The sequence below is a fragment of the Lepisosteus platostomus genome, chromosome 3 (genome assembly GCF_059453375.1).
Source record: "Lepisosteus platostomus isolate fLepPlt1 chromosome 3, fLepPlt1.hap1, whole genome shotgun sequence".
NCBI lineage: Eukaryota > Metazoa > Chordata > Actinopteri > Semionotiformes > Lepisosteidae > Lepisosteus > Lepisosteus platostomus.
In genome coordinates this window covers 55,108,649-55,131,956 of record NC_142613.1, presented here as the reverse complement: position 1 = coordinate 55,131,956, position 23,308 = coordinate 55,108,649, and the positions used below count along the sequence as shown (strand labels likewise).

At 37.7% G+C, this 23,308-nt stretch overlaps 1 protein-coding gene across 1 annotated transcript; it reads left to right on the top strand.

Moving 5' to 3' along the window:
• The first annotated feature begins 1,345 nt into the window (after positions 1 to 1,345).
• Positions 1,346 to 22,837, top strand: LOC148675107 (syndecan-1-like). The gene is made up of 5 exons (XM_088626116.1): positions 1,346 to 1,591; positions 17,491 to 17,563; positions 18,684 to 19,348; positions 19,729 to 19,831; positions 20,425 to 22,837. The coding sequence occupies exons 1-5, from the start codon at positions 1,526 to 1,528 to the stop codon at positions 20,589 to 20,591; spliced, it is 1,074 nt and encodes a 357-aa protein (XP_088482242.1). The 5' UTR covers positions 1,346 to 1,525; the 3' UTR covers positions 20,592 to 22,837.
• Positions 22,838 to 23,308: the final 471 nt, after the last annotated feature.

The following is a 23,308-nucleotide window of genomic DNA, read 5'->3' as shown; positions in this document are numbered from 1 at the left end:
GCCCTTCTCTGTGATAGCAGGACTACAGCTACTGGGCTGTAGAGAGATCTCTCTTTAGCTCACCGGGCTGGGTCCCTGTTGAGTGATGCAGGAGTCCCGGGTTCGAGCCCCCGACGGTGGGGGGCCGACCTAATGTGGCAAGGGCGCCCGCCTGAACCCCTGTTGCGTTACAATACAATTTTCAAATTGTTGCTACTTTTAAGCAACATCCCGCAATTGTCTACTGTATAATCCACCAGGATTTTTTCTCAGTCCTGAATTTAGTCTTAGTTTTGTCAAAATTAAAATTCCAGCTTTTACACTGTTTTCCAATCCTATTGTGGTATCATATGAGAATATCAGTAATGAAATAATTGTACCAGAATTTACATAATGAAAATCAATCAGGAAGAGCAATGGTCCGCATACAGATCCCTGTGGTACTCCACTAATTACAAGCATTGTAATCCAAGTACAATGCATGCCAACCATCTGTAAATTGGGAAGTATTAGTTTATGAGGAACTTTATGGAACGTCTTCTGAAAAATCTAAATATTTCAAATGATATCTTCTGCAGATGTACATCATACAAAGTACTTTTAAATTAATTAAGAACTACATTTTTATATCCATGTTGATTATCTTCTAGAATCATATTGCCTTACAAATTTTCATCTGTAGATATAGTTTAGTTCTAATTATTGTTTCCTTAACCTAGTATGTAACAGAAATAAGATGTATTGGTCTAGAATTAGTTGGTTCCATTTTGTCACTTGTTTATGAATGGGCACTGTATTAGTCAATTTCTAGTCAGATGGTACGGCCCCTGTCTTGAAAGTCTTGAAAGTGTTGTCTTAATGGCTTATTGTTTCCTGACGTACAGTAACTAGAATACCTTCAGGCCATGGAGGTATGTTTATCATATGGGCTTCGAGTACCTTTAACACTTCAAAGTTAAGTTCTTAAGTACAGAACTTGTGTTTGTTCAGCATAAGCCTTGTTGTCTATTCTCCTTGGTAAACACCCTTCATTAAACATAGTCATAAAGTGTTTTTTCTCCTTAAATTATTTAAAAGTGTGCTTTCAAATACAATATCTAAATTATTACCATAAACAATCAGTTTTATATTGATTCCACATCAGCGCTGTCCCCTTCTACTTCTCCTTCGTTGTATTCCGTATTTTTAATGTTATGAAATTTCGCTCGTTTACGTGTTAGTTTCTTCCGATAACACAAAAATCACGCATGTCAGATTTTTCTCCGGTAGTACTACCCTCTACTAAGGAACGGATGTGTCCAAATTTGGACTGAGGGCGGTTCTTGCAAGCTCACCTTGACTAGACAGAGCGCAGGGCATCAGTTGGAGGGCGGAGTCCTGCCGACGAAGTTATTATAATCTTCGCTCTCACTCTCTATTCTTAATTCACCACAAGCGTGACAACGCTACTGGGAGTGAAGGACAGAATTGTTACCCGGTTGCTTATTTTTTTTTTAATTAAGAACAGAGTTTCCCAACATTCAAAGAAAACTCGCAACAAGACAGAATGAGGATGCATAACACTGCAGTGCTGCTATTGTGTTTGGGATTATGGATTCCTGTTGCCTTATCGGTGAGTTTAACCAACTCTTTCTAAATTGTTAAAGACTTTCTGTGTTTGAAAACTAAGCAGGAGAAGAGGGTGCGTTTGGTTTGCGGTTGTTGTTTCTTCAGTCTCATTGTGTTTCGGTGGTCGATAAACTGGAGAAACAAGCCTGCAGTGGGGGGAAAGATGAAAGACAAACGGGTTTAATATATCTGTCTCGGAGCTCGTCAGGTGATGGTCTCTTTTGTTAGGTATATACAATTCCTTTGAATGGAAACGGAACAAAGTTATCATTTGACTGTCACAGAAGGCCAAGCAAAGACGAAACAACTAACAAAGGGAGTGCACACAACTTTCGAAAACACGACACTTTATTTTGCAAGATGTTTTATTTAAAATCCCCCCACTTCTGTTTTTAGCGGTGTTATTAGTAGTAGGACCTGCTTCTTTATTTTTTCGATTTTTTTGTTTTTTACTTTTCCGTTTCTGTGTGATGGAAATACAACTCATAATTCCTTTTCTTAGTTTTCCCCACATTGCTCTCTCACAAACATTTTTCAACTCCGTATTGGGACACTGATTCTTAAATGAATCCTGTGTTTGAGAATTGATCAGCTGTTAATTTAACATTCACTGCTTGCATGGTTTGTACTGGCATGTAAATGGGGCTTTTAACTCCTTCGATAGGTTAAATGTGTTTAGGAATGAATTGAAAAGACTACTGTTCAGGATTCCATCTAAAAAAATGACATCTTCTCAAATCCTGGTGTACACGCACGCAGTCTGTCATTCAATTGCAGAACAGCAGAATGTGAGATTCCACGTCTGAGTTTCGGGCGCTTTGAAACTGCACCGCTGTAGTGCGCTTTACAAATTGTTCTGTATTCTTTGTGATGTTTATCGGTTTTTGTAGTATTGTTGTGTTGGACTGCCATAAAACAAATCTCCACAGGGGATGATAAATCTTTGAATTGAACAGGTTAGAGGAAGTTAAATCTTTAAAGACCGAACCCATCTGTATAATCGACAATGCAATATAGTGGCTTTAAGCTTGTGTAGCAGTAATACGGTTTAGTCAGACTTTACAAAACTGATTCTTCTGTGATTAACTTCCAAGATAAAATAATTTAGACTTTCTGCACAATCGTAATATTACGCCATTAAATGTTTTGTTTATTGCATTGTGGATTTATTACCCTTTAATCTAAGAGTTTGGAGTAAAATGTATATTAAACTCTAGCAACAGAAGCGATAGAGCGCAATACATCTCATTTCCTAACATTGGCCGGCTGTCAGAATTGATCTGTTCATTGCTTTTTCATCTTGAAGGAGTAATTGCATTTAAATTAAGATCCCTCTGTTCATGTCAGATGGCAGGAACATAAAAAGGAACACTTTTTTCCCCCCTGTAAAAGAATCTATTAGGTCAGTTAGTTGAAAGTTAAATTTGACTATTGAAAAATAAGTGTCCGTTATGCAAAATAGTTAGCAAATTAGATATTAAAATAAATCCAGACCCGATGTCAATAGACAGTGCAGCCTTTTATTCTGAAGATTCTGATTAGCACTGCTTTGATTAGTAGAAACGTATTGCTTCAGAATATACTTTTAAGATTTACTCAGTGAAATATTTTCAATTCCGTCCTTCGCAATTTGTGACTTGCTGCCCCTTTAGCTTTTTTCAGAGCTACAACAGAGTTTATCTATTTTCCTATAATGTTTGGCAAGAACTAGCACCACAGTACTATTGTTTAAGGTAGGCTTTAGTAGGGTTCTAAGGAGAAGGGACTAGATGCGTTTCCATTTCAGAATGTTACATCAATTACCACTGTGACCAAGCCCTTGCTCAGTGGTCGTTTACAGAAAAAAAATGTTGGACTTTTCCTGTGAAATCTCATTTCCATTGAAACCTCCCCTTTTCCATCTTGGTTTGACGTAACCAAATATCTTCCTGCAAGAAGCCTTAAGGCTTCTGTTTAATGTAATTTCAGTAAATGTCAGTGATGAATCATGCACAGTCATTGTTCTTTAATTATGTAATCTGTACATTCGCTTGAGTCTCCTATTATAATGTGCCCAGCGCTGCAAATATGAGAACTGCTTTGACTCATGAGTTTCGTGAAAAGTGTTCATTTTTATTATTTAATTTGTACTTTATTTTGTTTGGATTGGTGTGTGTGGGAGGTATAGGGATTTTTAGTTAGCTTTATTTAAAAAAATATGGTTTGCAGTCTCTGACACTTCATATATTTCTAAATCTGAAATTGAGAGTAGGTCACTTAAACACTCCTTAGAGGTTTTAAAATAACGAGTTCTAGAAGTGTTTAGGAGATATTGTCCTAAAAGATGGTAGAGGTAAACTGCACTGAAACCCTACAAGAAAATATTGAAAATAAAATGGAAATTTACTGCTTTGCATCCCCTGTGTAATTGCAATAAATTTCCTGAGACTTTGTTTTTCTTTCCTGAGAGGTTGTAAATTTGTTGTGACTGGATACGAATGATTACCATGTCTGCTCTTCAAGAAAGTGGTCTCCATTTAAATGGCACTTCAGCAATTCTAGGCAGGCTGTGAGCCAGGGTGTTTTTACTGTTGACTGAAGACATACTTTTTTGTTTTAATGTGACAGATACCTTTCAGTGCCTGGTGTTTAACCTTTTATATGATGTAATTTCTGACTGGTTTAGGCATGCCATTGATATTCTTTGCAACAAAAGTGGTCTTTTTTTCAAGAAAGTGGCAAAATAAAGGTTAAGCACAAACTGTATTAAGTAATGTTTTGTCTTAAATCTAAGGTGCATCATAACTTTGAGAATTGATATTCTGTGTTGGTTAATTTTAATGTTACTGCATTGGTGTTTCTTGTGGCAATAACATTTTAATAGACCAAATTTAAATGAGAATAATTCTCATGCTCTGTAATGTACAATGACTGACAACCATTTACACCTTTGAGTAGAACTCGTAATTATGCAGATGCTGAAATTCGCTTGGTAGCAATAATCTTAGAGAGTGGCGATTTCCACCTTAATGTAGTGTGCAGTAGGTTATACGATCTGCCTTTTGATGCTGTGGTGTTAGGTTCAAAATAACTCGGAAAGCTCTTTCAAGGAGTCGTTAACATCTGATTGACACAGTATGTCCCCGTCTCCCTGTCAAACACTGGGAAATACTAGGCCTAAGGCCGTGATTCAGGGAGTCTTTCTGAATTACCATGCTAGTGTTGGTCACTCTGGACTTGTTGTTCTCCATTCAGGCAGAATCTGAAAGAGAAGGAGTGTTCAGAACTTAAGAGTCTTAAATTCTAAACACCCCCTCACTATTGACAAGTTTCACATAAAGTACTGTCTTTATAAGACACTGAATTAGTATGTGAAATGACAAGATTTTACAGGTGCCTTAACATTAATTGAAATTTTAATACTAAATCAACAGGAATGGATGTCTCTTTCTGTTAGACTGTATTGATAGGCTATTTGATAGACTATTCAGTTGAGATTTAGAAAGTAAAGGAACAAGTAAAGGTTTATTCTCTGCTGAAAAGAGAAAAAAGAAACGCAATGCTTCGGCTGTGGAGCCGCCTTCTAGTGTCATTTAGAAAGTATACAACTATTCACTGGTAAGAGGGCAGTGTGCTGCACCCTTGTGTTTTTCTAGGACGTGTCCATTATTAATCAGTGTGAGGAAGTTACTCTTAAATTTAGTTTAATGATATATTTCCAGTATAGCCAAAAAAATATATAATTATGTAAGCACCTCATGGCAGTTGCATAGATAGAAACCTTATTTTTTATTATCCCGTTGAGCCTGCAGATTAAGTTTGTGGATAAAATTAAGTAAACTTGCTCTGCTTAAAGCTGAGGACCTGCTGCATTTTTTTCTGATTATAAGAAAAGGTACAAATGAGGGGAAGCCATATGGCCCATCTTCACTTTTTGGTAGATAGTAGTTAATTGATCCAAGGATCTCATCCATCCATCACATTAATGGGCTAAAGGAACTATTTTAATACCATTGCAAATGCATCCTTTAACTCACTAATGCTTAATTCACACACAGTGAGTCACTGATAAGATACTGTACCTGTCCTGAAATTACTTTCACACTTACAATGTGTCAAACCTTTACTGTACAAAGGTTATAAAGGGATTCTAACTATGAAATGTAGTGAATATTTTTTTTTATTGAGAAGGGTGTTCTTTGGAAAAATGTTATTGGGTCTTCGATTATTTTCCAGTCTGCTAATGGTGGAGACAGGATCATCAGTCATCAATCAGATGGTAATGTCTCCATGAAATAACTTTCTGAGTTAGTGATGCAGTGAGAAGTTTGGTTTCCCCTCCATAAATCGCAGTGTCTTTGACCATTATCCTGTGGATGACACATTAGTACATATGTATTTAGGAAGTGAGCATGCAGTGAATGTTTAGACCCTTTGGTTTCCTGTCTGGATGTTGCTGCTTTGTGTAAGAAAATTTCAACATCTCAGACATAATATGAGGTGAGTTATCCATGATAGGACTTTCAGTTAAAACCTTTAAACTATGACCTGCTGTACATGTCCATGTTTTTCAGTGACATTCTGTACCGTATTCACATAATAGACTTCCCATTTCTCCACTGTTTAATAAATAAGGAACAAGTAAATGCTGAAGTTACTGCTGTGAGATAGTCAGACAGTTTCTGTTAATCAGTTTCATACAAATAATCATCAAATGTTTAAACTCCAACCTAAATATCCAGGCTGTCATTCAGGGTGAAAATGAACATTTGAGCTGGTGGAATGGAGTTAGTTACAGTTTGCATTTTTTTTTTCATTTTGTGTTTTTTTTTTACCATGGGATAAATTAAAACGTTACAAACAGAAACAAAATTGGAAAGGTTGGTAATCAAGCAGTTTTGGAAGATAGGTGAAAGCATATGACCAGACTGTTGACATTTTTGCGTTCATTCAAGAATTACAAATGAATGAAGCCGTGGGCCTTTTGAGGAGAGAGCTCTTTATAAATTCTATTCTAAATGTAAAAATGTGATTTCCTATTGGACTTTCAATAGCCCAGTCCTGGACAATAGAATATTTCTAAGTTTAATTTGCTAAAGTCTGAAAGAAATGTCTTCACAAAGATGACTGCTTGGAGTCTTGTATTTAATCAGTTTTAATTACGTATAATCCAGACACACTACTGTATGTTCATGAGCAGACTCAGGGCCATAATTGTTGTAGATGAATCTTTAATCTCAGCATTTCTTATCAGGCACCAGATAACTTATTACCCTTCCATGTCCCTGTGGACTCTCCACTTTGATACCATAGTATTTTAACAGACTAATGCTCTGTTCTTGCCTGAATTAGATTTGGATTCACGAGGTCATATAAGGAAGCCTCCCGCCAGATCTATTTTCCAGAATTCTGAAATATATTTACTGGATTAAAACATTTGGGTGGTTTTCTTGTCAAGTTGTAAGTCAATACTTGTGTAATTGTTTACTTACTCTTTTTATGTACATTTGTGAAGATTCCCCACAAGTTGATTAAATTGATTTTCGTCCAACAATCGGTCACGGTGAATGTAAATTTTGCCTCTTCTGCTCCATAAATTAAATTGTATATGTTTTCAAAGAAAGACCAGATCAAAATGGTATTCAAAACCTAAAATGCTTTTTACTGTATCATTAGAAGGTTATATTCAGATCTTCCTCTTAATATGGTCTTCATTCGCTACTAGATATTATTCATAGTTTTTTGTAACATTGGGGTTATCAGTGTTGTCATACTTTTTCACTGTCTGTAGGCATATTTACGTAAAAAAGGTCTTTCATTGTGAGGCTTCTATGTACTCTTCAGTCTGTTTCCTGTCTGTAATCAATTTAATCTATTTCATATTATATGTTAAAGATGATGGCGTTTTCCTACCACAATGGCTTTGTCAATATTTTGCTGTACTGGTTCTTATCTTCTTTAGCTGCAGATATTCTCCTTTTCTGTCTATGATCCTTTCCTCTACAGAATATCTTTGGTTCATGGGTTCTTTTTTCACTTGTGTAGATTAATTTTCCAGGGTTGGGAAGGATTTTCAAGATCTGTTTTTTAACGAGTCAGTTTTGTGCAGGAAAGGCAGTACAGAATGCTTGTATGCAGAGGTCTAGACAGTTCCATCTTGATACTAGATTCCCACACCAGATGGGACTCATGCAGTCTGTACCAGTTAGGGTTTGTGTGAACCTTGTGTCCTAGGGGTAGTAAAGCTGGCAAATAGGTTCAACTCTTGGTTTTGCCTGACCTTTAAACGGGCCTTTTTTGTATGAGTTAATCCCTCTTCAGTTCTTCAGTAACAGACCAGAAACATCTGTGAAGGCTGGAAGTGGTGGTTTCAAAGGCTCCTCTTGATGATTTGAGCTGTGCTCACTCACAGTCATAATTGCGCACACCCACTTGTTCTCTTGATGGAAAACAAACAGGGTTCACCATTACTTTTTTTTTCAAAATTCTGTCTCGTTTGTTTTATGATGTCTGAGTTCTTCTAGTAGTGCCTGTTTCCCCTCTTGGCAGGGAAATATGCAGGAAGTAAACCAAAAATGGAAACACCAATGTAAAGTCATTTAATAGACTATTGGGCCATCTTGTTTTGCCAGTTTGCATCATGGCATAGTCTACCAGCATCTGGACTTCTGCAGGAATGACATGGCTCCATTCTTCCATGTGAAAGTCGATCAATACACGCCAGGTGGATGGTAGGGTAGTGGAAAGTGGTTCAGGCCATTTCCTGATGTCAGTCCACAATATCTCTGCTGTTCAGCTGAGAAGGCAATGACACATGGATCCCTCTGTAGGAAAAATACTTTAACATGCAGTATGATAAATATGACCATTATAGTACCATAAAATAGTGATTGACATTGACCTGGCCTTAACCCTATGAGTGTACTATGTGTACATCCAAGCTACACCAGGGAAATGCACCCCACAACATTATGGAAGCACCAGAACAACTCAGGGCTGTGGTTGTATAAGTTAGTGTCCACAGACACATGACAAAGAATGATTCATCGGACGATATCTCATTTTTCCAGTGCTCATTAATCAATTGTTTGTGCTCTTTGCACTGCTCGATTGCACGTGCATTGCCAGGTGTGATGAGTGGCTTCTGTACTGCAGACTGACTGTTGAGTCTCACTCACTCTGTGGAGTTTTTGGATGACTGTTTTTGATTAAACTGACTACTCATGTCCCAGATTGACATTTGCAGTTCATTGAGCTGCATTGTTCACCTCTATTACCTTGTGCGTGAATATCGTGTGTGGAGTATGTGCTTCTGCCAGTTGTTGCTCTTTTCTGCTAAGGCCTTTCCCTCTGACTTCTATGCTGACATCACCTTAGACACTGCTGCTCGTGAAACATCTGCAACTTGGGCTGTCTTGGTCACTCCTGCCAAATACCCCCAAAATTACCACTCTTTCAGAGTCACTGAGGTCTCCTGTTGGAGCCATGCTCGCCATAATTATAGACGACCAGGCCTTTACAGCATTTTTATATACAACCTCATGTATGCTGGTATGTTATTTGCTTAACAAATGAGCTACACCTATGTGAATATTTTTGGTGTCCCTATTTACCCAGGTGTTTCCATTTTTATATCCAATACATGTGTGTAAACATGGAAACTAAATTACTGTACATTATTGAAGATAGACCTAGTGAATTTCAACACTTTTACTGTTACCACTACTTTTGTTAAAAAACATAAATCTTTATCTGCAGAATCTTAATCCTAATATTTAGAGGCAATTTCCATTTCCAACAGTAAGGTGATTCTGAAAGTGATGGGCACAGTAAAAGTTGGTTTGACTTCATCATTCTCTTTTACATAAATGTTTACTCTGATTAAAAAATCATGGGTGAAATAGTAGTGTTCAACACGTGGTATACAGGATTTCCCAGGCAAGATTTTCTATGCTTTTCCATGATCTCTCTCCATATGGCAGCAGCAAAGCCATCTGCATCCAATAAAACAGGTTAGTAATCTCTTAAGTACAATTCTCCATGAATTTAAAATACATGATGGTTAGTCTTATTACAACAGGCACTGCTAACAAAGATGTAAACATCCTGGAACACAGATGAGACCGGTCTGTATGTGGAAGGTTAGAAACTAAGACCGACCTGACATTGTGAGAGACGTTTATCTTTCATGTGGGGGCTTACACACTCTGTTGAAGTATGTGACCAGCTGTCACATCGGTAAGCTCAGGCCGACCAATATGAATGAACAGACTGTGTCCCTGCTTTTATCTTTTTAATGGAATGCCACAAGAAGAAAGCTTCTTGTGACAGTAAATTACACTTTCCAGCCCTGACTGTAGTGTAGTTGGAGAATGCTTTGTCCATGACATCCTGGTAGGACACCAGAAAGCATTTCTGTTTTATGTTTCATGTCTTTGAGTTGTATCTTCTTGAGGGAACTTTGCTTGAGATTCCAACAGCTTCACAGGTTGGGCCCACTGTTTTGACAGAAGAGCTGTCAATGCAAGTGGCAGTAACTTTGACAGGAATATTTTTTAAAAGGTCTGGACCAAGCTTAAACTAAACTGATTTTCACATTGTCGGTGACACCTCTGTATTGGTGTTCTGAGGTATTAGCCTTGGGAGAGAGAAAAAATTGGTCTTTGAACTTTTTTGAATAAACACTGTTTAAAATGATTGCATATGTGGTTCAGTCTAATGATTTACAGTGAAATCAAATTTTAACCTTGATTATTTAAGGTATTCAATGGTGGTAATGTCTTTGGAAAAATATTTTTAAAAACCAATATTTTTGGTCGTTATATATCCTATAGATAAATGTAGAAAATGAGTATATTTGTAGAATACCTTCCTGTTTTGTATGTTGACGTAGGCCTTTCTTGTAAGCTTGACATTTCTCCTGCAACTCCAGAAAGCTGCACAGTGCACCGAGTCCCAGCTGTTTGAGGCAGTATTGTCCCATTCTACCAATTCTAGGGTGATGCCCAGGGTTTGGCAGGTTAAAACAAATGCATTTCATCAGCAGCACAGTTTATAGTTTTACTGGAGCTGATATGAGCTGAAGTATTTCAGAATTCTTTAGAATTCAGTCTCTTAAAGTTTCTTGGAGCAAAGGCCACTCTTTCATTTTATTTCTGCAAGGATTTTGCCCCTTTTGGCACGATGCGTGTTCCGATTTCTTTTTCCCAATCCCCTCCTGCGGTGTGAGTCTTTTGTTTGCTGGAATCTCATCTCTGACTTAGACCTCTGCATACCTTAAACCCCAGCTAGCTGATCCACTTGGGTGATGACAAGGGCTGTCATCAAGACCAATATAGTATAATTCCCATCTTGATAACTGCACATTCCATGGGTGCCATTGATGGAGTCCTTCAATGCTCCCATTTATATCAGCAACGCGTTTCCTATACATTCATGAATCCTTGCCAGGATGCTCTGTGTTGAGAGTGCTAGGAAAGGCAGGGCTGCAGACACAGCATATCTGGCTCATCTCAAATAAAGCTGTGAGCAAATGGATTAATTTTGTAAAACAGATAATGATTATAATGATGATTCAGTGTAGCAATATTTGTCTCTTGCAATTATGTCACAGGCTGAGATAACCATTGAAGTTATTTCTTGTCTTTAAATGATGAAGTCTTTTTCCATGTGAGTCTTTATGTACAGAGACACGTAAGGTGCATGTCTGGCACTTGCAGTGGAGATTTCAGTCAGACTGAAAGCAATTACTGGTTCTTCCACGCCTTGAAATATTGCAGTAAGCTTCAGAGAATTGTTTCTTTCATTGCTTGATGAGCAGAATATAGTTTTTAAAAAGAATATTAAGTATTGCAGTTATCTCTCTGACAAGATTGCATTGCACCTGTTTCACAGACTAAATTATTAGCCTCGGTGATTATCCTGGGGCCTTTAAAAGCACTGTAGTTCTATTGTAAAAAAAAAAGACAGGGTGGGACATGCTGTATAGTTTTGTGTGCCAAAAAAGCTTCAGATTTCTTTACTGTAAAGGTGGCGTGAAGAATGAGTCATCAGATAGCTGACGCTTGTTCACTGATCAGGATATAAATTGCTTTATGGTTTAACATTTCCATTGAACATTTTCTGATGTTAATTTCACAAAGTTTAATCTACCCTTGCTGTGCAAAAGGAACCTGGTCAATTTTTTGCAGCCGGCTGCATGCGGTGTATTTTGTTTGGTGAAATGTGCAAGGCTGTGGCTTTACTGAAGGAGAAGGGAGGGACCTGGAGAGAGCAAATAACTTTGGTTTTGTGTAATGAAGCCAGTTTCATGGAAGGGAACCTGAGGTTTTAAAGAAACGGAGTCCCCTTCTCAGTCCTTTCTTTTGCTCATTAGCTAATGATTTCTATTGCAGCTATCATTTTATTGCAAGGCTCCATAGGGAGCTTTATAAAGCAGTGAGCTGTACCTGGTTTGGTCAGGGCCAGAACTGGCATCGTTTCCATGAGTTATATATGCAGACTTGGAAACGGGCCTCTTATTCATTAAAAGCTCTATTCCAATAGATGAATACAGTACTGTAGTACAGTGTATGTAATTGGGAAGAATTCTTTCTCTGCTTCTTAGCAATAAGGACCTCACTTGATAGCAGGCAAATAAGTCAATAAATGATTTACCCAGGCCATCTGAACACAGAGACCGATTTACAGTATATTTATCCAGAACTACATTTATGACAGATCATTTCAGTCTGTTAGGCTTAATTACAGCATTAAAACCTTTAGTGGCAGAGCACATTGCATATAGAGGCAGCACACCTCTGTATGATGCATTAGAAGGAATTCTCAAGAATAGTCTGAGCACAATAGAGTATTTAAATTGTTTGTTGTTGTGCTGATCAATTTCATGGTTTTTATGGCAGTGGGTATGGACTCTCATTTGCATTTACCTTGTAGATTCTTGCCAATTTTCTGCTGTAGAACGTGTTAATCTTTCAGCATATTTTAAATGAGCAAATAACTATACTATGGTCTTTCTCTAAAGCTTTCCTAATTATGCTTCCATTTTCCTAAGTCCCATACTAATGGCCAACTTGCCAGTACCTGTCCCTTATTCGTTCCCCATCAATCGCTTTGTGCAATGGAATCTTTGATCAGTTCACAGCCCTCCCCTGAGGATGAGGTGGGACTTAGTTGCATAATGTCACTGAGTTTTGGAAGGTATTACCACATCACAGCTAATATTCAGGTCTCAGCATGACATCTGATAAAGCGAAGTAAAAAAAAAATGTATTGCTCAGCTTTCAGATTTAGCTTTCTCAGTTAAAGTTCTTCCGATACTACCTTTTCTTGCTGTATATCCTATGGTCCTTGTTTTTTCTGTTTCAGACTGATTTAAAGGACTCTGGAATTTGTTTTTAAAAGATATTCCTTTATCCTTTACTCCTAGATAAAGCTGATACAAATAAAGAGATCACATTGCATAGAGATACACCTACATGTAATCGCACAAGGCTGGTTAAGAGCTGCAGCACCAGCCCATAGTCTCAGCCTGAATACCTTTCAGAAACTAATCCCAATGACCTTTGCACTAAATAGGCCAGAATGTTTTTTACACGAGAGAGAGATCCTCTTGGTCGTGCATGCATTAATTTAAATTTAATATCAGTTCCCAAATCGCAAAGGACTTGTCTAAGGTTGAACGCTGTAGCAGCCTTTCAGCAGTAACCCTAAACCTTTCTGCTGTTCTGTTTTATGTTTGGCTGTTAAACCTGAAACACCTTGAAAGGTAATACACCAGGATAATAAAGAAGGCTGTTGATTGTTGCCAGCAAGGATAAAGCTGCTGCTGTTGAGTTGAGTATTCTAGATCAGTGGCAGACAAAGGCTAAGGAGCCTCAGCATTTAATAGTCTATCCATCCATTTAACCACTTCATCCAATACAGGGTCTTGGGGGGAGCTGGTCTCCTTTTAGAATTGTGCCAAGAGGGCATGCACTTATGTGCCTTGATAGGTTTTGCAAAACACTGCAAAACCAGCCAGGCAGCCTACATCTCCAACACTGAGAACGCTTAAGACACTGAGAAAAACTGCTAACTGCATTTCTCCGGATAGTCTGTTGTAAAACTGTAACTGGGGGTGTTTAGGAGTATCTACACCAGCGGTCATTTAAGGGGAGGTTCTACTTCTCTCTGCAATTTAAAGTTAAGAAAATGTGAAAGATGTGTGAAAATGTATAAAACCTATTAAGAGTGAAAATTGTGAATGTTACTCAATGGCAAGGCCAGCTCCTCACCGACAGGATAGTGCACTGCTTGTGGATGTTATTCAGTCACCACCGGGAGAGGTGGAGAGGTCACTGTTTTTAAGATTTTGTTTTAAGGTCACTTTTTTTTTAAGGGAAAGACACCCTCTGCCTCCAGTCTCCCTTCTATCTACAGACTTCATACAGGCTCCATGCCCTGCCCCTTCCCCTGTCACCTGATGCTGAAAATGTTTTTTGATTGGATGAGTGTTTTTTAAAGTAAGCAAGACCGTAATTATCTGCTTCCTCTAGGTTTCGGTCTGGCCTCTGCTGTGCATGTGCAGCAGCAGGTGATCTCGAGGATGAGAGAAGCCATTTTTGGAAGACTTGTATGTTAGTTTGAGGATTTCCAATTCAGGCAGACTTATACCTTTTAAATTAGGATGTGAAATGATAAAGGAGAAGCTCAAGCTCAGACTCATTCTGAGCTTCTTGTTGTGGCGGACAAATTGGCATGGGGATAGGACCTCCAGATTTAAGTGTCATGTGAGAAATGTCTCTGAGCCATTTTGTATGCGGTCAGATAGGTGGAATGCATGTTCCGACTTAATCAAATAAACTAACAGTGTTTAGAAAGGCATAAGATTTAGACAATTAAAGGGAAATGGCAGATGTATTAAATTATTTCACTCTGGTATTTACCAAAGAGGAAATAAATGTTACAGGTATGAGAAGCACTTAAGTGAATATTCAGGGCCTAATGGTATATCCTCTGGGCCAGATGGTATTCAGCTTAAATAAACACTTATAAACCATTACCAAACCACTTCAACAGTCTCTCAAGATGGGGGTAATACCCACTTACTGGAGAATGAACGTAGTTTTCATCCATAAACAGTGTGACAAATCTCAACCAACTAATTATAGACCAAAACATCTTCTATTACATGCATGTTTATGGAAGCTGAACTAGAGAAGCATCTGCATGAGATTAAGATCCGAGAAGTTGGTCAACATGGTTTTAGAAAGGTAGATCTTAACTAAACTTTTGGAATTCTTTAAAAAAGAAGAAACATTAATGGATTAACATCATGCATTGTGGTATAATTGGATTTAAAGAAAATGTGTGTTTATGCACCTCATAAATAATTACTTGCCAAAATTGCATGCAATAGACATTCAAGGAAATTCGTTCCTGGATTGAGAACTGGCTAAAGGATAGAAAACTGAGTATGGGTAAGAGGTGAATATTCAGTAAGCGGATCTGTATTAGTATTACTGTATTTCTTAATTGATTTCAAATATCTAGATTCTTGAATAGTTAGTGAACTATAGACGATTGTGGCCACTGTAGATGCAGCAAAGGAAATTGGGGGGGAAAAAAGTAGACGGAATTCAAGACAGGCAAACACCTGGCAGATGGCATTCATAGAGTACAGTGTATTTACACAGAGATATCAAAGCTATAAAGTTATTGCTTCTCTGGAATCATTCCTGGGCTTAAAGGAATAGCCTAGGTTAACAAGCTGAAAAAACTAAACCTGAACAGAGAAGACCATCTGAGGACCTGATTCAAGTCTTCAAAACCCTTAACGGAACTGAAAGTCGACCCAGCAGACATCTTAAGAATGTAGCGAATGAAAAATTAGAGGCCACAAGTGAGAACGTATGCTTGAAGAAGTGCCCCCTGTTCCTGCTTTGAAATGCACATCCATGGAAAGATTTGCCTGAGTCTGGAGAAAGCGATCCACTCCTGTTTTGAAGCCGATACCCTGGCTTCTTTTAAGAAATGGGAGCCAAACAGGCTGGATGGACCAAATGGATTTTTCTTATTTTTACCCGCTCTTATGTTCTTAAAGAAAATGTGTTTTTGGCTTATCTTTAAAAACCATGTTTATGAATACAAAGATTTTCTTTGCAGAAAAACTGGGACATTATGTAAGCCATAACAACATTTATAAATGATTAGACAGTAGTGCAAGTATGTCTTTCATCAAACCTTTTGACAGGTGCCAAGTCTCCTTTTTTATCCATTTTATTGAATACGTCACTCTTTTGTACATTGTGTATGACAAAGAGCTGAGAAAATCGCAAACATTTAAAAGGATGACTCTAAGGAGATCCTTCTTTGTACACAAACTACTAAAAAGTAGTAAAAGGTACCAAGAGGGATATAGATTACTAGGATTTTCGGGGCTTCCAGTCCAGAGATCTAGCCTGAGAAGCGTTCAGAAACCATTCATCTCAAGAGTCTGGCTCCTCACATGTCTCAGGGCTCTGCAACAAGGAAAATAACAGAGCACCTTGTGCCCTAAACACAACTCCAGCTCCTGGCTCCAACCCCTTGAGCTTGTGAGTGGAGAAATGGAGAGAACCCAGGCCTTGCTCTTCGGACACCAGTCAGATTTAACACACGATTCAAAGAGAATCCTTGGCTTCCCCCCACTATAGCAATCAGACCAACAGTCTCAGATTGCTTTTGTTCACCTGCTGCTGAAACAGATGGGCTCCAAGAACGATACTGAAGGCTGTAAATTATCATTATCATTATGACTATTTTATTTCCTGTTTTATTATGGCAAGCACAAAGACTTTCCTTCCAAAAAATTATCATTAAGTTAAAAGACAAAAGTCAATGAGGTAAAAAGTTGGTTCTGGGAAGATTAAAACAAGGAGACTGCTCTCTAAAGTGATTTGTTTTCATAATATTTCAAAAGCATTGCAGTTTGCTTAGGCAGTCATGCAGCTCATGGGAACTGTTGCACAGACCATACCTGCCATCTCGCATCTCTTCAAGTTTTCTCTTGGGCTCAGTTTTTGGCCAAAGATTAGTTATAGGCGAATGCCATATGAGACCAGTATCTTGAAGATAAGGTACCTGAAAACACCCTCAGCTGTAATAGTGCATTGGGGATTTTAACAAAACACTACAGTGAAACTGAAATGTGTACTCTAGTGTTCATTTTGAAAGATGTTTCTCACATTTATGTGGGGTTGAAAATCCAGTATCCTTTCTGTTTAGGTCTTCTGCACAAAAGCATTCCTTGCACCGTGCATTAATGTGTTCTGTTTAGGTCTAGTTTGGCAGATTTACACATAAAGCTATAATTGAACTGAGTGGCGATGAGAATGTTCAGAGTTGTGTACCCCATATTGCTTTCACTTTTATACCCCTAATGCACACAATGTACTGTATACACCTCTATACAGACAAGAGAAGTACCACTCTATGCATGTTTTTGATTAAATTTTGTAATAAACATACAGAATTTGTAAACTGTTGTTCTTTAATTACGTCAATTTAACACTCAGAATTGGCCATGAGTGATTTAAGGGCACTTTATTAAGGGGGGGGGGGATAAAGTAGTTTTTACAAAACACAGAAGTCTGTTTTCCCAAACTTCAACAGTATTCTTGAAGCCATCCTGAGGTATAGTTGCCTTAAATGTAGCTGGGGTGTGATTTATTAATAGTTTGGTTACCCCCTAAACTGTGTTCCTAGACTGACAGCTTGCACCAGTACAGGTTGTGGACATTGTCAAAATGTTTGTGGTAAAAGATATTTTGCAAATGATGGTGTGTATTTTAGAGGAAATGTTTCATTTATTACAAGATATGCACCCATGTCACTAAAGATGAAAGTGTTGTAAGATTACCATATGAGCCCTATCTCAATCATTGTCAAATTATTATTCACCAGAATTCAATTCCTCCTGAAGACCTGGATGGATCATCAGATGATGAAGATTTCTCTGGTTCTGGAGATGGCACTGGTAAGGTTTGTCTGTGTGCATTGACAAAGGGGAGGATGCTATTAGTGGAGACCTTAAAAATTCCTTCCTCACTGTATCTAAAAAAAACAAAGAGCAGTAAACAGGAGCCAGAGGTTCTTAATGGCAGCTCTTACAGAGCAATCCAAGACTCTGCAAAAGCTCCAGGATGCTCTGATCCAAGACGCTCTTATTTGGATCCTTCACAATTTTTGCACTACATCTGATAAGTAGGATATTCTTTATGGGCCATTGAGACTTTTATCATGACAGGGTTTTATTAATTTTATCCTCACAGACTGTTACCAAATAGCCCTAATAGCAGATTAGTTCACCTCTACCTCAACCAAATGTAGAACGTATACCTCTGTATTATATGGGAGTGACTGTTCTTCTTGCAGCCTGCAGTTTTACACTTCCTGTAAATCCTAAGAGCTGTCTGAATTAAGGCATAACCCAAGTGCACTGTTGCTGTCATTTGTAGACCACCAGCATGTGCACCAACATTCATTCCTCTGAAGAGGCTACTTCCATCAATCATCTTTCACTATGTAGAGCTTGCTAAGGAAAGGATAAGCTGTTATTGTGCAGTCAGTTCTCGTGGAATATGAAACTTACTGACCCATTCCTGCAGCTTTGGAGAGGATGAGTCATTGCTTTGGGCTATAGTAGGCAGTACAATTAATAGGGCTGTGTAAAATTACATGTAAATACCTAGGGAATAGCATTTAAAAAGTTAATGATCCACTTATGTTTTTTCTAAGAGGAACCATAATCTGCTACTATTGAAACATTTCTGACCATGTAGTTTAAACGTTTTTATGTGGCAGTAAATAACACAATAATCAGTAAATGACAGTAGATTAAAAACTTGTGAATTTGTATTTAGAAAGGCTTGTACACTGAAGAGACAATTAGAAAAACAATATTAAACATCAGTCCTGACAAACAGATAGGTCAGACAGATAAAGGTAAAATTTATTTAACAAACATCATTCAAAACTAGGAAGAGGACATCTGTCCATGATCTGATTTTAATAAGTAATTTCACACATAATAAGATGCCATGTAAATATCTATTTGTAATATTGTTTAGCCTTACAGTTTTTTTTCCCATTCCCAGTGTTTGATACCCCAACTCCCTCTGAAGACGAGCTTCGTTTGAATGTCACTGCAACTCCCATAGTCTTGAAAACAACTGAATCCCCGAAATTACACGAGGCTGAAGAACAAATGACCACGTCATTGGACCCCGTTTCATCAAGCAAAGTTACAACCACGCCTGTCTCTACAGCATCTCCTGATACAACGGTGATGCCACAGATCCCCGTTCAGGAGCCCACCTCTGCCAAACCAGAAGCAACAACCCGGGATGTCGCCTCCCCTCCTATTGTTGATGTGGCCACCTCTGCGCCCAGTGCTGCAGACACCCCTCGTGGCAGCACTACTGCTGAAATGGATTTCCCACATCCTGAGGACCTCGAGCCCACTACTGCAGCTCACAGCACTTCAGCCACTCTCCCCAGCGATGATCAAAGTGCTGATCCTTTCGTGAAGGGGACTTCCGTCGTCACTGTGGCTGCACCTTCACAGCCGCCTACCACTGCTGGAGCCGAAGATGTGACCTTCAGAGAAGACTCGGTCCTGTCTTCCACCATCCCCGTTCACACCACACAGCCCTCCATCGAGCTAATTCCAGAGAATGAAATTCATCCGAATCCCAGAATGGTCAACACGGAAATAAATTCCATTTTGGCCACAGTCAAACCAGAAAAACCCATAGAAAAGGTACAGAATAATATTTGTCTGAAGTTCAGGTTCAAATGCACCTGTTTTGCCCTTTTTAAATAATTACAAGGAAGCACCTATAAAATGAACCTTTGAAGCATTTAGATAGCTTTTAATTGAATTGGCAAATCCCATATATTCATATCGTCAGTTTTATTTTTTACTGCTCTGGCTTGCTCCTTTGTTATTTAGCCTGTATTCCTCACCTTTTTAATATAATTCAGTTTTATTCTCCTGTACGTTTGCATGCATTAAATATATTTTTAATCATCAGTTGTAAAGCCTCTGCACAATTCCTTTATCGCAGAGATGCGAATAAATAGAAATTCATGTTGGTCTGGGATGGAAAAAGTAAAATGGCTTTGTACTTTGTCTTAAAGGTTGATTCTGACATATACTTTGCGGAAGAGCGTCCTTTAGACTCTGAAACATCAGAACAGGCTGCAAGTGAAGGACTCCTGGAAAACAAAGAGGTGCTGGCAGGTAAAAATAAACCCGTTTTATTGCAGGTTTTTAATTGGTGATCCTTTGCTTTCCCATTTCATCTTAGAATCTTGATCTAAAGAAGAGGAGACATGTTCTTAGTATGAAATTCATGAAAAGGTTTCTTACATCATTGTGCCACAAACTTAATGAAAAGCTAGTATTGTTTTTTTGTACTAACATTTTCATAATCGTGTAGATTTTTACTTTGGGGAGATAGTTGGACTAAAACAGAAGATTCGCCCAATAAGACATTACAAAAAGAAATGGTTCATTACAAATTGCTCCTTGATAAGAATACAATATACTGTACTTTTATTATAAGACATAGTATGCACAAAATGTTATTCTGGGAAAACTGCTGCTGAGAAATAATTTGGCATATGGAGGTTGTAATGTTGCCTAACACAATTAGCTAAGTCAAACTTGGGTTACAAAGTGTTTTTAATTAACATGGGAATAAAATGTATTTTAGGGTAAAATGTTAATAATTTTCCAACAAATTACAGAAAAGGCAGGAAAACAGTAATGCCATGGGTATAAGTATTAGAAGTTTGTATATTTAAGAATGAGTTTCATATTGTTTTTTGCAGGTGTTATCGCTGGTGGAATCATTGGTCTTGCATTTGCTGTACTGCTTGTAGCCTTAATGGTGTACAGGATGAAGAAAAAGGATGAAGGAAGCTATGCTCTGGATGAACAGAAACATTCTAATGGGGGCTACCAGAAACCACAAAAACAGGAGGAGTTTCTTGCATAAACTACTGGGACAAATACTCTTCTTAGATCTTAATTTCTGTCCCTGAAATATTTCTTCTTTGTGTCTGTTTTATCAAGTGACAGACTTGTGGGCACAGACTTAAAACGTGGTCCTGCAGCCCAAGTCATTTCTGACGTTTTGGAGGAGAATTTGGATGAATCATGCGCTTATTTAAATAAGTGAGCCTAAAGACACACTGAGCTTCTGACAAACATGGATTTTTCTCTATTTTTTTTTTAAAGAAACAGTTTAGTTTATGATTCTTCTGTGATTTTTTTTCTGTTGCTGTTGAACTCAATTCCTGTGCTTGGCAAAAGGGAATTGGAAAACCAGTTACAGATTGCTTTTTTCCAGTACAACATTAGCATTTGTTTCATCGTATGACTTTAACTCTGTACTTTTTTCCCCTCAACATAAACAAAGGTGATTTTTTTTAGAAGAATGGTTCAGCATCAAACCCATTGATGCATATCTTGGCTCAGCAATTGTCGCAAAGGATCAAAATTCTCATCTTTTTCCACAGATGACAGTAGTAGAGCACATTTTGCACATCTAGGCAGGTGCTTGAGGTAGACTTTCATACCATCAGGCATTGCATGATTCAGTTTAATAACTTCCCTGTTCCTCCAAGAGTGGTTTGTCCAAAGAAGCTGCTGCTTCTGTCTTGGAATACTGGTTTCTGTATACAGTATCTTTTCTACACGGAGCATCCTTGTTTAGACTTGAGGTTTTGTTTTAGTTTAGGAGACCACCTGTCTTTATTAAAGGGCTATTATTTTAGCCTTCTAGCTATCACGGAGACTTGCTGAAAAATGAATCCATGTTTCTGAAGCATTGTAACATTCTAATTGAGACATGCAGTGCAGATTTAAAAAAAAACATTTGGCAGAGAAAGCACTGATAATCATTAGAAACTGGATTTAAATTGTAGAGAACCTTCAACCGCGATACATAAATACTCTTCCAAGCACATTTCTGTATTGGAACAGCAATGCATTGAATTGCCCAATAGTATTTGCCAGCAAGTTCCAGACTTTGTTGGGAACTGTACACAAAGGGCCTAAATAAAGCTTTTTCTCTCTGCACCAAAATCCGATTGCTGCCATTGATAAACATGATGTTGTTTTGAGGCTTTCTTCTTTTGGCTACATTACTACAGTACTATATTAAATGGAGTAAAACATAATAGTATGGAGATTAAGTGTATTTTCAAGTTGAACTGGTTTCTTGAACCAATGTGGTATGCTAACATCACATTTTGTTTTGGCTGCTGCTTTTTAAACTTGTAAACTATAAACTGAATTACAGCAACTAGTTGGTAATAGGTTTACAGAGCCAGATCATTTCAATCAAGCCTTGATTCAAGAAGTCTTTGACCATTTTTGTTTTTGAATGATCACTATACTGTTTACTATTACAAACACAACAAATGAGTATTGAATCCAATATACAGTCGATAATATTATGTGAAAAGTGCCCATTGCCTAATCAAAATCTGTAGTATCCCGGTGATACAACTCTTAAAGGACATGATTGTGAAAAGGTTTTAAAGTTATTGTGGCACACCTGGCACAAGTGCTAACTTTAGCTTGTTGCGCTTAACAGTCTTAGATTATTCCATTTTTGGAAGTCACGATGGGATGCAATATGGGAAGAGTATGGTTGTTGTACCACAAGAATGTAAAATGTAATTAATGGTGTAAATAGTTGTACAACCGTTTGAATGCCAACAATGGATACCCCCTAATCCACTGCTGTGGACAAAAGCATTATCTTTTTATTTTAATGTGTATATTTTTCTTTTTCTAACTGTTATGGACTGATACACTGTTTTTTGTAATGTCGTGCCACAGCCCTTTTTTTATATTCACTGCTGTATTCGCTATAACAGGTAAAAAGTGTCAAATTCCTTTTATCCTCTGTGCTTTCACTTCTCATAAAAGGTCGGACTATGCAAGTATGATACAAAATGCCTTAAATTGAAGTTTTCTAGATATCTGAAAATGAAATTTAGTAGAATACTGTGGAGAAATTGATAAGTCCAATGTACAATGATGTTAGTCTTTCAGAGTAAAGAGCATAAAGACTAATCCTGAGCTGATTTTTCTGCAGTGTAATGGATAATTTTTATATTTGGAACAATTAACTTTTTATATATTTGGCTCAGACTTGGAATTGTATAAAGGTTTCTATTTATTTGTGAGTTTCACAATCATGCAATAAATCTGAACATTATCACAATTAAATGGCAGTGCACTTTCTTTGTAATGTTTTCAATTTTGTATGTTATTGCTTATGTACTTCTGAATATGACATTTACAAATAATAGGTAAATGAACTACAGTGAATCTGTGAATAATGCAACAGTTTTTTTTCCTAACAATCCCTTAGTAGTTAGCCATTGAACCATTCTGCCCATCTAAAAAAGCTTATGGTTTCAGTGGTATCTTTTCAGATGATTTCAGATGATTTCAGATGACATTAGAAGTAACTTAATACTGCCTTTGTGCCTTTGTTCCTGTTCTATCTTTTGATAGTTTTTAAAATTGCCCTCTGGCTTCCTTACTGATCAAATCAACTGCATCACCAAACACCCCTCTGTGCAAAGATACACGACAAGATAGCTCAAATAGCTCCTTTAATATGCCAGCAATGATTCTTAGATTAAATCTTGCTAAATCGGATTTTAAGTGAAGGAGTAATCTCATACAGATACA

Bases quoted from the DNA above. Each gene is read 5' to 3' on its own strand.
- LOC148675107 (XM_088626116.1), top strand. From the start codon at position 1,526: ATGAGGATGCATAACACTGCAGTGCTGCTATTGTGTTTGGGATTATGG. The intron at 17,564-18,683 runs GTAAGGTTTGTC...TCCCATTCCCAG, and splicing joins TGGTTCTGGAGATGGCACTG to TGTTTGATACCCCAACTCCC. The intron at 19,832-20,424 runs GTAAAAATAAAC...TGTTTTTTGCAG, and splicing joins AAACAAAGAGGTGCTGGCAG to GTGTTATCGCTGGTGGAATC.